This window comes from Helianthus annuus, chromosome 4 (genome assembly GCF_002127325.2).
Source record: "Helianthus annuus cultivar XRQ/B chromosome 4, HanXRQr2.0-SUNRISE, whole genome shotgun sequence".
Taxonomy (NCBI): domain Eukaryota; kingdom Viridiplantae; phylum Streptophyta; class Magnoliopsida; order Asterales; family Asteraceae; genus Helianthus; species Helianthus annuus.
Window position 1 is genome coordinate 174,511,322 of NC_035436.2, and position 13,404 is coordinate 174,524,725.

Genomic DNA, 13,404 nt, shown 5'->3' on the forward strand with positions numbered 1-13,404 from the left:
GAAGATTAATATTATTTATCGAGGCACAAACCACAAACTAATCACTAGATTAGTTTTGTGTTTCTTCAGAATGGTAACCTATTGTCTTTCGTACGTGCAAATTGTATGCAAACCCCAATATATAATTAAATATATGAAAATATAACTGGGAAGGAAAATTTTGACATCAAACTATCAGCTCATCGTTAGTAAATTACACAAGCAACAAATTCAAACTTAAAACTCTCATCGTTAGTAAATTACACAAGCAACAAATTCAAACTTAAAACTCTGAATTCCAGATAATCCAATTCCGACCATTTGAATAAACCTAGATGGTGACTAGAAGGATAATACAATTCCAAACATCTCCTCTATGGATCTTTAGTCGGCTCTAGACTGACTAGTTCCAAACAGGTCCCTCCCCGGTGGATCGTTAGTCGTGACTTTAGACTCTAGTTCCAAAGGGCCACTCACCAGGTGTCAATGGCCATACAAGTCTAGCAGTTCTTATGCTTTAAAATATTTTGTTGGCAAAAAGGTAGTTACGTACATATTAGAGTAAATTGCCATTTTAGTCCCTGAGGTTTGACTAAAATTGCCACTTTAGTTCATATAGTTTTTTTCTTGCCATTCTAGTTCTAATAGTTTTGTTTTCTGTCATTTTAGTCCCTGACTTTTGTCATTTTTTACCATTTTTATCGACCACCACCACCTCCCACCACCCACCCCATCACAACCTTCTATTATCACCACCACCTGCCTGCACAGTCACCACCCACCCCACCACCATCACCACCCACTATTTCCACCACCACCGGCCACTTTTCCTCCACCCACGTCATCAACCAACACCGCCGCCATCATCGTAAAACCAACAACCACTGCCATCATCATCATTGTAAACTAAGCACAACACCATCCCCATAACATCGCACCTGCAAAAAAGAAAGAAAAATATGCTTTGACCAAAATTCACCTAAGTTAACTACATTTTTTGAATGGAGTTAGTGGGTTGGATGAAAATAGCAAAAAATGACAAAAGTCAGGGACTAAAATTGCAGAAAACAAAACTATTTAGACTAAAATGGCAAGAAAAAAACTATTCGGACTAAAGTGGCAATTTTGGTCAAAACTCAGGGACTAAAATGGCAATTTACTCTACATATTAACACATATGACTCTAAACGACAGTAAACCTCACATACAAAAATACCAAGTACTTGAAAACAAGTTCAACGAATGTATAATATACCAAAATACGCTTGATTTCAGTTATATGCCAGGTAGCAAAAACAATATATGATACGTTAGCCTAATATTAGCGCTATATCTCCAAAGTCCTAAGTTATGTTATGCAGCTGCTTGTGAATAACTGATGCATAATCACCGAACTGAATATCAGTAGGAGGATGCAAATCAAACACATACGCAATTGCCTTGGATGACAGCATCGGCTTTTTAGTAGCAACCCCGGAGACCTTCCCAAAGCTGTATTCATCGAATGCAAATGATTCTCTAAGGTAGAAGAAATTCTCTCTCCCCAAACTCTCAACCTGCAATAAATACGTTTTGTGTGTGACCGAAATAACGTTTTCAAACCCGTTTTTAAACAGAGCAAAGTGAGAAAAAACTTTAATACCTGCAGTTGAGCAAATCGGAGGTTGTTCATAACGAGAATAACTTGGACTTCATACAAAGCATCACCCAGTATACGAACAGCAAGATACTCAAAAAACATTTTAACGATTCCTTTATGTTCTTCCCAATTATCCACATTATCAAACTTAGGAATCCAAACAGCACATTTGACTTTTTTCCACGGTATTGAGTTATTAGCAGCTTTAGAAACGATAGTTCCGTGTGGATGAGAAAGTCCCCACAATATTCTTAAATCTTGCAAAAACGGATCGCTAAAAGATTTAACCGCAGAAGTAGTGCAAACTATAGAAGACGGAGTATAAAAACTAGCAATGTTTGCTGAGAACTGCATATCAAAGTCGTCAAATAAAAGAACGCAGCCGTCATCTGGGTTAGGAAATAAACTTAAAAGCAGAGAAGCGTCAGCAGGTGCGTAATCTGGAGAACATGATTCGTGTTTGGTACTTGGTAACGAGAGCTGGTCTGAACTATGAAGGAATAAACAAGAATTTCCGTTTCTGCAACCCTGATATCAGAGATTATGATTAAGATTAACTTTTATACATCTTTGTTTGGGATATTAAAAATTAAAGGTAGACATAAGATGAAAGACGTGCATACCTGTAACGATAAGAAGAACTTACAAACGGGTCTTTTAGCTTCTAATGAGTGAGAGAATAAACACTGTGTTCCCTTATTGCATGTCCCTTTAATAAAAAATCTACACAGAGACGCGTCTACACCATTATAAGAAAATAAACTCTGGATTTGATTGTTGCCAGTTGAGTCTTCCAGATAACAAATCCGTATCTGCTTGACATGACAGAAATTTAGATACAATAAAAACAGTAACTGAATGACACTCGAAAAAATTTAGAGTAAAATGACATTTCGTCCCTGAGGTTTGGTCAGTTTTGCGACTTTCATTCAAAGGTTTGTTTTTCCGCATTTGGATCCAAAAGGTTTGAAATCTTGCCATTTTCATCTGGCTTGTTAACCCCATCCATTTTTCTCCGTAAGTCGGGGGTATTTCTGTTTTTTTTTTTTTTTTAATATGTTCTTAAAGGGCAATTCGGTTTAATGGTTCAGTCAAGGGTATTTTAAATGCTTGTACATAAAGTGAAAAAGACCGAATTACCCTTTAAGTTAACAAAAAGACGAAAATACCCCCAACTTAACGGAGAAAAAAGGATGGAGCTAACGAGCCGGATGAAAATGGCAAGATTTCAAACCTTTTGAATCCAGATGCGGAAAAACAAATCTTTGGACGAAAGTCGCAAAACTGGCCAAACCCTCCGGGACGAAAATGGCATTTTACTCAAATTTAAATACCTCTTTGATCGAGTTGGCCAATTTAAAAGCAACCGCATTCTTATTAAACCCGTTTGCCTCCACATAAGGTGAGGCTATACATTTCTTTGTTTCATTAATAGGGTTGCTATCATCATCGGTGGCAAGAGGGTCAGAATCGTCATTGTGTCCAATCGTAAGAAGACAAGTGTGCTGAAAGCCATACGGCTCGTAGTAAGACGGTAGACCATTTGAGGTTGCTAGAAAACTGGGGCGGTATCTATGCACGGAATTAAGAACGGTCTCATCTACAGCCATAACAATTACTCCACATTAACATAAACTCGTATAAAAGGCCTAAAATGACATCTCAGAAATCATACATATATCTGCAACACGCTGGAGTGATGACTGGACAAGATTGTGGAACAAGCACCACTCCTCTTCGATCCTCAAGGATGCAATTTGGGTGTTTGTAGTCTCATCAGGCTTTAAAAGGTGTTTTAACCGCTCAAGCCGAAGATTATCCTTCATGACGGTAAAGTAAACGTCACCCAATCTATTCAAAACACATATGTACGATAAAAATAAAGAATAAATCATGTCACCATTATTTATTCACCTTAAAAGCACGTTGCCAGAACTGAAAGGCACAAAAATTAGCCATGAATATCACTTCCTTCCTACCCATTAAACCAGCGAGCTTGCCATCTTGATTGTAGTAGTCATCGGCGAACTTAGAAAACTGTAAATTCAGACTAAAAACTAGTAAATTTCTCCCGCGGGTTGCAGCAACATCGAAACGTAAAGTAACGCGAATTTGTACCATCTAACGAAAACGTATTATATCTGACTTGACTTGTTTCCGAACAAAATTTACGTCAAAACATAGACCAACTGAAAGCGTACATAGTAAAATAAGATGAAAACGTTTTATATTTGACCCGACTTATTTCCAAAAAAAAAAATACGTTTAAAAGTCTTTTTTTAAGTTAGAAGATGATACCGCGTTGCGGTGGCGTCAAAACGTAAAGTAACTCGAATTTAAACCGTCTAATGAAAACGTATTATATTTGACCCAACTCGTTTCCAAACATTATTTACGTCAAAACGTATACCAACTGAAAACGTACATAAATATATGCGCAAAAATGTATTATATTTGACCCGACAAAATTTAAGCCGAAACGTAAACCAACTGGAATTTAGACCGGCACATACATATATACAAATAAGCACTTAAAACTTTAGGGGGTCAAAATGACATTTTATAAAGTTACGAGGTGCAACTATGAAAACTAAAAGTTAAGGTGTCAAAGAAAAGAAAGACAAAAATGATTAAAAGAAGAAAAAAAAAGTTACTGTGGAACCCAACTTGTGTTTTAATAATATTTATTATAATACATGAGTAATCTACCAGGATCAACTGCTAAATCACAATTTTGAAGTTCATGAGAACCGATATGGTATTTACTGTGGTCATTTTGGCGTGTTTGCTAACGGGTTAACTTAGGTTGTGTTTTCTTTCAAATGGGTCAATCAAAGAATTTAGCTAAAAACTGAACGGGTCAAACAAGTTGCAAGTCACCCAAAGTCTAATTTTAAAGCATTAACCTCTTGAATTGTTTTTAATTAAAGATTTATAAGATCCAATATGAGTACCAGTGCTTCTTGTCCAAAGGGACGGATGATTGGTAAAGGTTGGGTATCCATTAGGATACCGATTATAATGCCTTCGCGTAGCATTCCGGCTTCTCCAAACTTTAGAATAAGCATAGAAGCATCAAACGACAAAGAAAAGCTGGAAAGCAATCTTCCATAAAACGTTGGCTCAAAACGACCTCTTGGTGATGTTTTCTCTAAAGCATGGATATGGACCAGTAATTCTAGTGCATCATCAACAACTTCAGGTCTCGGTGGATCCATAACTTTCTGCAACAAGACTGGAAACAACCCTTAAACTAGTTCAGAAATAACAGATGAGGTAATTCCAACATGTTTATAAATCGGTAACTTATAGGCCTATAAATGAACCGAACGAACACGAACACGAACACTTAATCGAACACATTTTTTTGTTCATGTTCATTTATTAAGAAAATGGGTGTGTTTGTTTAAAACCAAAACGAACAGTTAACGAAAGTAAACTAAACGAACAGTCGAACATAAACAAACAAACTTTAACAAACATATTTTAATAAACAATAACCAAACACTAGATAACTAAAGAAACATAAATGAACATAATTTCCTAAACATAAAGTAATTTTTTATATAAATTAGTAATTGATTACGATAAATCCCATTGAAAACCCCATTTTTATTACTAGAAAGCCCAATTACCAATTAGTTATAATTATGTAAGTAGATAGAAGGTTCCTTTTATGTTTAATATTTAAATAAATATAACTACTAATGTATTTAAATTGAAACGAACATAACTGAATGAACAAAACGTGTGTTCATGTAGCTCGTTTAATTAATTGAAGAAAAAATTGTGTTCATGTCCGTTCATTATTTAAATAAACGAACTTCCCGCCAAACAAGTTCACGAACAATTCATGAACATTCGGTTCATTTACAGGCCTAATAGCTTACCCTTTGGATCATTGATAGCTCTTGATGCAGCACAAGTTGTAAGAAGCACTTGTTGCCTTAATGATAACTTCAAAATAGATGGTGGCTCGAATTTCTCTAATTGGCCGAAAAACGGTTCGGTGACAAGTCGATATACTTCACCGTCACAAGTGCGGCCGGTTCTTCCCCGCCTTTGTTCAGCCTATAACATATTAATATGCAACATGGAGATATAAAACTTCAAACAAGCTTGTATATAACAAAAGAAGTAAAAACTACTAATTACCTGAGATTCAGATACCCAAACAATCTCTGATGTTTCAGTTTTTCGATTTGCATCCCAGTAGACTTGTAGAGATCTGCATGAGTCAATCACATAAGCAACTTTTGGTATTGTTACAGAAGATTCTGCTATGTTAGTCGCCAGTATCACCTGCACCAAGAATAATGTTAGTCGAAGAAAACACGAATACAAACATCCCTTAATACATAAACATGAAAAACAAAGAGGATAACGGCTAACCTTCCTGTGAGACTTTGAAATACTCATGGCATTAAGAGCTTGCTCGGTGTCAATACTACTATGTAAGATGTGAATTTTGAAAGCACTCCTAACACGATTCAGATTAAGCCATTGTTGCTCCAATGCTTGATAAGTTGGTAGGAATATCAAAATGCTTTTCTCCATATCGGGTTCGTTTTTATGAATATACAATACCAGATTATGTATAAGCGCGTGCACTTCTTCTTTCAAAGTTGCCTCCGATGTATCTGGGCTTGATCCGGAACAATATTTCAAAGATAGAGATTCTGAACTCATTCCAAGAAGTTCAACCACCTGTTTTACAAAACAAAATATAAGAATAAACAAGTACGTATACCCACAACACTGAACAACAGTTGCAAAAACAGCCATAAGGGTAAAAATAATTCAAATTTCAAAATACCCTTAGCTGGCGTTTCTTTCGCTGGATTCCAACTCTTAAGATGTTTGGTTCACAGAATTTGTTGGAATTGGAATTGGGCATGAATTCTTTCAAATTCCTTTAGCTAAAGGAATTCAAAATCCTTCCTACATGTGAAGGAATTCAAGTAAACTCATTGGAATCTTCGACCGGTTGATGTCGACCCACACTGTTTCGACCCGTACCGATTCGACCCGAACCGTATCGACGCGCATCGTTTCGACCCGCATAGTTTCCACGTGAGCCGTTTCGACTCGAACTAGGGGTGCTGGGTCCGTGGTGATAGATTCCAATTCATTTGACAACCAAACACATCAAAAATGGAATTGAGATACCAATTCCAACAATATCCAATTTCTTTTGGAATGTTTGAATTCCAAATCCAATTCCTTCAAATTCCAATTCCTTCAAATTCCAATTCCAAAACATTCCGCAAACCAAACACACCCTTAAATCTTCAACAATACTGATTTTACTAGGTGTTATAGCATGCATAAATACATATTTTATAAAGTTTGGTACCGATACCCATCAACGTAACAGTTCTTTAAAACTCCATTTAGCATTCAACGGGTACCAGTGTTAATTAGGATCCTTAATGCATGTGAAGCTTGAAGCAATCTCCTAAGCATTTTTAACAACAATTTTTTACACCTAAATACCACCTAACCTTGCACCTACAAGGATTTGAACCCACCTACTTTTGTGGCGGTAAGCACCATACCACTAGACCACTAGGTCATGGGTTCCTAATATTCTACAGTTCCATAATACGTACCTTTTCTACTAAATGGAAGCTTATAGCATATTGTATAATTAGGAATCCTACAAAAAGGGGATACCTTTCTTTGGCTTTGTTAATTATCTCTAAAAGATTCTTGATTTTTGCTGTTAATATGAAATATGCAGCAAAAAATCATTCCGGGACACTCTAACAAGGCTGCATTAAGCAGTGGTTAAAAACAACAAACAGGTAGACTTTACATGGTTAATAGGTTTGAAATAATGAATCCTTGAAACGCACTACAATGTTGCATACTTGTAGTTTCAGTCATCTAAGTAGCACAGGTATAAGCACAATTATAACGAAAGAAACACATTTTTTGGCAAGCGAAATCTTGATCATAATAATTTTTTTACGAATTAATCAAACTACCTGCTCAAGATATGATACTCTTCTCTGGTACAAAGTATGTTGCGCGGAGCTCGGAATTCCTAAAACTTCAACCCGTTCACCTCTACCGAGATCTCTAAAATACTCCTTGTATCTTGTAATATCAGCAGTAGCTGACATCAATACCACCCTAATAAATTCAACAATGTAAGACAAATGGTTAAGATGACAAAAAAATATGGATAATCTAAGCAAGAAAAATAGGAAAGAGGTGAAATGAAGAAACAAATATGCTAACCTTAACCCACTATTTTTTATGAGAAATTGCTTCAGACATACAAGAACAAGATCGGACTCAACAGATCTTTCATGCACTTCATCAAGTATAATAACCTTGTACTTTAGAGCATCCATTCCTTTTTCACGCATTTCCTCCAACAAAACTCCAGCAGTTTTAAAGATGATTTTTGAGCTGTAACATTAGAACAAAAGTAACAGCATGAAGCGTAAAATGGATGGATAAAGTAGTGTTATAATAATGTGAGTACCTGGAAGACATAACCTTGGAGTGACCTATGTGATATCCAATCTCACCGCCTATTACACAGTTTCGAGCTGTAGCCACCATATTAGCAACTGCCACCACCGCAAATCGCCTTGGTTGTGTACATAATATAGGTTCAATACTTTCTTCGAGTAAAAATTGAGGAACTTGTGAGCTCTTCCCTTGATTGTTGAAAACGGAACGTAACCAGCAAAAGTCAGTGTTTAAACTCTTGCAGTGGAGAAAGTACAGCATATAATCAATTTTAAAAGTTAAAATCATAAATGCAGGTTCTACGAAACCATATAGATTCTTAGGATACAAGATGATTAAAATAGACATTAATTGGTGTATTATAAGTGCATATAGATCGTAGTATAAAGGGAAACGACATTTCAGAAGGAAACTAGTGTTCGACTTTTTAAGTAATATAATAAAAGCTTTTCTAATTAACAAGTGTTCTCCGCTTGTAATTACCTTTAAGGTATCTATATACTTAGTCTTCGAGGATATTAATAGCACTGACGAACTTAAAAAAATGCCTCTTATGAGGAAGTTCATATGTATGCTTATCGCTTGACAAACAAACAGTTTGATACCAATGTAGCATTTCTTAATATTGGTAGTTTAATGAACAGCCACATATTAAGGTGTTGTTTCTTCTATAAGCAGGCTTCCAAATAACTCCAAACGCAAACATTATGTCATTATGTGCACCTCTATGAAGCATTTAAGGTATAAGAATCTTTCATTAAGAACGCCAATATTAGAAAAATGGAGGCTGTTATCAATCTAACTTTAGAAGATCATCAAACAGTTTCAAACCATACGATAAGCTTCCATATTTTTAACTAAAAAAGTAAGTGTAAAACAATTCTAGAGTAATTGTCACATATATAACGAAGAAGAGACAACCACCGACAGAGAAAAAAAAAGAACAAAGAATGAGTTGGATAGATGATCTATAACCAAACTGCATCTCCAAGAGCTGCATACGGTTTTTTTCCGTCTAGTGATCAGTAAACGAAACAAAAAATAAGGCTACTTCAAGAGTATTTGTATATTGATTGTGTATAATAGGGTTACATAGGGGCTCTATAAAGAAAATAATATTACACTTGGATAACTTCTAGATATCATAATCACGTAACAAGTCTAATATTTCCCCGCAATGTGATTAGGGTTTCCAACACTTAAACAAGGAAGAATAATTGTATCTTGATTGTGTGTATAAGAGGGTTACACAGGGACTCTGTATATAGAGAAGAATATCACACTTGGACACATTCAGAATATGATAATTACCTAACTAGTCTAATAGACTTTGTTACTCTTCATCAACTACTCAAGCAAACAATAACTTCAAGAAGGAACAAAGAGAATGAAGGACATAAAGAGCAGGCAACAAGATGAATAAGATGACTGTTGTGACATTTGGACCCTCATACCAACCAATATTGTCCGTTATTGAAAAAACAATTTCGTATCAAGAGGATGGATCGTGTAACACTCTGTTTTAAAGGAACCTTGGACTTGACTCGACTCAACATTGTAATGAGTCACAATTTTCCGTTATGCACAGAACATACATGTCATAGATGGACGTTATGTTGCACACTTACAATTCTGCATCAATAGACCCACCATATTGTATCCTAAACACGAATAATATTTACAAATGTGTTTTTAGTGCTATACAAGCTTAATGCGTGACAAAACCCTAAATGTAGCCGGAATACTTCTCTCAAAATCTGAATGCTTAAAATTTATGCTTTCGCTCGACGTTAAAGGTCAAACCTAGTCTTCTCTACAGTCCACTGAGTCACTTATGAGTTATCATCACTCTAACTAGAAAACTAATATCGAGAAAATATAGAAATTATACCGCAGCCGGTTTCACCAACGATGAGAGTGACGCGATTCTCCATTATCTTCTCTACGATTTTGCTCCGGAGCGACATGATAGGAAGATTTCTGAAATTCTCCGACGAAGATGATGATGTTGTCGACGGCACCTCCATGGCTGAAAACCCTTGCAAAAATGTGAAGGTGGAATTTGGGAAGAAAATAAGGTGAGCTCTGATTGGAGTGTTATTTATACAAGGTTACGTTACGAGCGAGCAGCGTAGGAGAGACGACTCGTGTCAAAGTAGGCCCGGTCTAAAGTTCCCGCGTCTATGTCGTTCGTGCACGACCATGATTCATGACTCACGGCTGACTTGTTTTGGCCCATGGACCACGTCAATACCATAACTAGAGTTATGCACCTGGCTAGATAAAGTATTTGGACAATATGCTTTTTAATGTGGGACCCATCCTTATAGATGAAGGATAGTCGAAGGGGCTGCTTCAATAATGGGATAACATTTTTTATCAAAATGATCTTGTCTTGGTTGGGACTCGCTTTGACCATTGAAGAAGCAAGGATCCGCAACGGGGTAAATGTGTCATTGCATCAGCTAAAGGAGATAGACGGAGCACACTTCATCTTCTCCTTGAGGATGCGGCAAAACAACAAGAACAGCTTGTTAGAAGGGGTCAGAGACCGGGGTCTATGGACTACCCTCTGACACTCAAGTCGATGGAGTATTGCATGATAATAGGTAATTAGAACATATATGCAAATGAGAGTACAAAAATGAGAGAACATGGGGTTCTATGAATCTATTCAAGGAGATAGGTCGTTTGCAAATGGGTATATGGCTTATATATATAGGAGATGAAAAGGGTCAAAACCCTTGTTGGGTCGTATGTGTTGGGTCTAAAATGTTGGATCATACCTAATTGGACGTTACCTCATCAACCATCGAGAGGGATGCCTTACAAATGAACGACATGGGAAAAATATCTCTTGACAAATGGCAATACCATATCATGTGCTCAACATGTTTGGGCGAGGAAACAAACATATTGTTGGATCAGTTCTGTTTAAATGTAATGGAAAACATGAATAACATACCTGTTACAGCAGACAGGCCAGTAGAGAATCCAGTCAGAGATGCAGCCATAGAGTTCGACATGATTGTCAGGATGATCTGGTTCCTCTTTAGGGTGTAAAGTTATGATGGTGATGAAACCGAAACTAGGGTTGATTTCGGTTATGGGGAGAGAGACGAAATTGATGTTATTGAGGGTTTGTGATTCTGTAATGTGTGTAACCCTTTAACTCTCTAATAAGCCCCTTATTTATACACCCAAGAGGAAACCCAATTAGTTAATAAGGGTAATATGGTCCATCAACAATTACCAACTAATTATTAATAGGTTATTAATATATTTTGATCTAATATAATATAAATGATTATAAAGGCTACAAGATTAAATATTACATTAATAATATATTTAAGTAGAACCGAAAAGCTTATGTGTTTTTTGAAAAGGCCAGAATTTTACAGGCCACATGTGAGGAGTAGAAGCAATAAGTTCAAGATCATATGATTGTTTCTAACCTAGGCTAAAATACAACAACTTATACACCATAGATGTATATGTACTGAATACAAAATTACAAACCTAAATGAGCATTCCAACCTTACTATGACATTAATTCAAATTAACTACTTATAGTGCATTCTGACCCGGTCCATAACGAAAACCTATAACATGTACACATTTACACACTCAAAAGATGATTAAAAGTTTCTATTTACCTACATTTTCTTTTTAAATGTTTTATTGAAAAATAAATAATAAACTCACCAAACTTGACTCGTCTTCGAGTAAAAGTGAATTCCCTAATTCTTAGAGACGGAACAATCAACGGGATCTTTATATTCATATTCATCAGCACTTGCAACATCGGTTACGTCAGATCCAATTCCCTTTACGGTTTGGCGTAAAGATATAGCACGAGATTCAGTGTTGCAATAGAGATATTGTCACTACTTTTGTTAGTTCTATATTCTATAGCCTTTGTAAAGGAGTTGAGTTGGATTGCCACTTTATTGAATCTGATAACTTATGTTACTATATTCAGGTTTAGCCGCCAAAGTTAAGTTACATGACTTATGAATGTAAAAGTAATACATTTCAACCTGGATCAGTTTAACACATTACCCAACCAATCTCGTCTTGCCACCTCCAGTTATCATCTACTTGACTTCAGTTTTCGGATGAAGCCTCAATCACCAAAAAGAATTTTTAACTTGAAAACCTTAAACTTGGAAAAAATACGAAGGTTCAAGTATCGCTCTCAATTCGTAACCTAAACCCCAATTCGTTGATCCAATGTTAATTCACACATAAAAAAATTAAACAGGAAAGGATTACCTCTTTCGTAGAAGTGTGGTAGCGCCTTCTTAGCTTCTGGATGCCATTTATGTAAGCCTTGTAAGACAGATTGAAGAATTTGGTGGTGTGACCAAAATATTGACCCATTCATTTTTAGAGCAAAGGGGTGTTTTCGGTTGCTAATTCAAATCTTGAAACATCGTTAATCATCAAATAAATGTCTTTGGATTGCCCATATAACACTGTATTAACGCCTAGAGCAATTATAATTGCTCGGATCACACCGTAAGAAAGTCAAGATTGAATCTTGGTCAACGTTTCAATCAGTTAAAGCATCTAATGAAAATCTTTGGAAAGAACTAACTTGTTGTAATGTTGAAAAAATAAACTTATTATTTACCTTACTACATGATGGACATCACCAAAAAACATGATACCCCTGATTACTCCCTCCCATTCTCTTCTCCGACCTCTCTCTAATTCTCGTTCTCTCTCTAATTCTCGTTCTCTCTCTCACCATTCTCACTTTCTCTATGTGTTAAGAGTGTGTAATGAAATCTCAGAACATATATAGGCAAACCAACTCTCTCTTATGTGTGTGTACACATGATGAATAGAAGTAAAAAAATACGGGTATTAAATCGAACATCCTATTGGCTAGGCTTTGTATAAACGCTTCTCAAGCAATTAGGGCTCCTTTACCTCGTGCTCACAATTTGTTCAAAGAAGATTGATCAGAATGTGTGGTATCAAATTTCATCTGTTGTTCATCACCATCTTATGTATTTTTTTAAAATTTTATTACATTCCGAAGCCACAACTCAATTTAAAAAACCACACAATTTCAATGCTTAAACCAAAAAAATAAAAAAAAAATACGAAAAGAATTTGCAACAGACAAAGAACTTACGCAATTAATCACCATAAACTTAAAAGAACGCCCAAACTTGCATCCAAGTCAACAGTTACATCATCACCTTTTGTCACTCGCTCTTCCTCTTGGTCTACTCAACCTCCAAAAAAACCTTCAAAATACAAAATATAATTTTCTTTAATATCACAAC

The 13,404-nt window shown here is 35.9% G+C and overlaps 1 protein-coding gene across 2 annotated transcripts; it reads right to left on the minus strand.

The window, feature by feature from the left end:
* Positions 1-1,199: 1,199 nt before the first annotated feature.
* On the minus strand, positions 1,200-10,215 carry LOC110937047 (DExH-box ATP-dependent RNA helicase DExH8). Of its 2 annotated transcripts, none has more exons than XM_022179455.2 (14): positions 9,996-10,215; positions 8,115-8,292; positions 7,865-8,038; positions 7,609-7,756; positions 6,011-6,325; positions 5,774-5,920; positions 5,509-5,689; positions 4,573-4,853; positions 3,533-3,655; positions 3,294-3,438; positions 2,953-3,218; positions 2,242-2,430; positions 1,622-2,146; positions 1,200-1,535 (listed from the first exon to the last, which is right to left on the minus strand). In XM_022179455.2, the coding sequence occupies exons 1-14, from the start codon at positions 10,129-10,131 to the stop codon at positions 1,323-1,325; spliced, it is 3,021 nt and encodes a 1,006-aa protein (XP_022035147.1). In that variant the 5' UTR covers positions 10,132-10,215; the 3' UTR covers positions 1,200-1,322. The 2 variants fall into 2 exon arrangements, with proteins under 2 accessions (XP_022035147.1, XP_035844520.1); XM_035988627.1 differs by having other exon boundaries at positions 8,115-8,341; positions 9,996-10,111.
* Between the last annotated feature and the right edge of the window lie 3,189 nt (positions 10,216-13,404).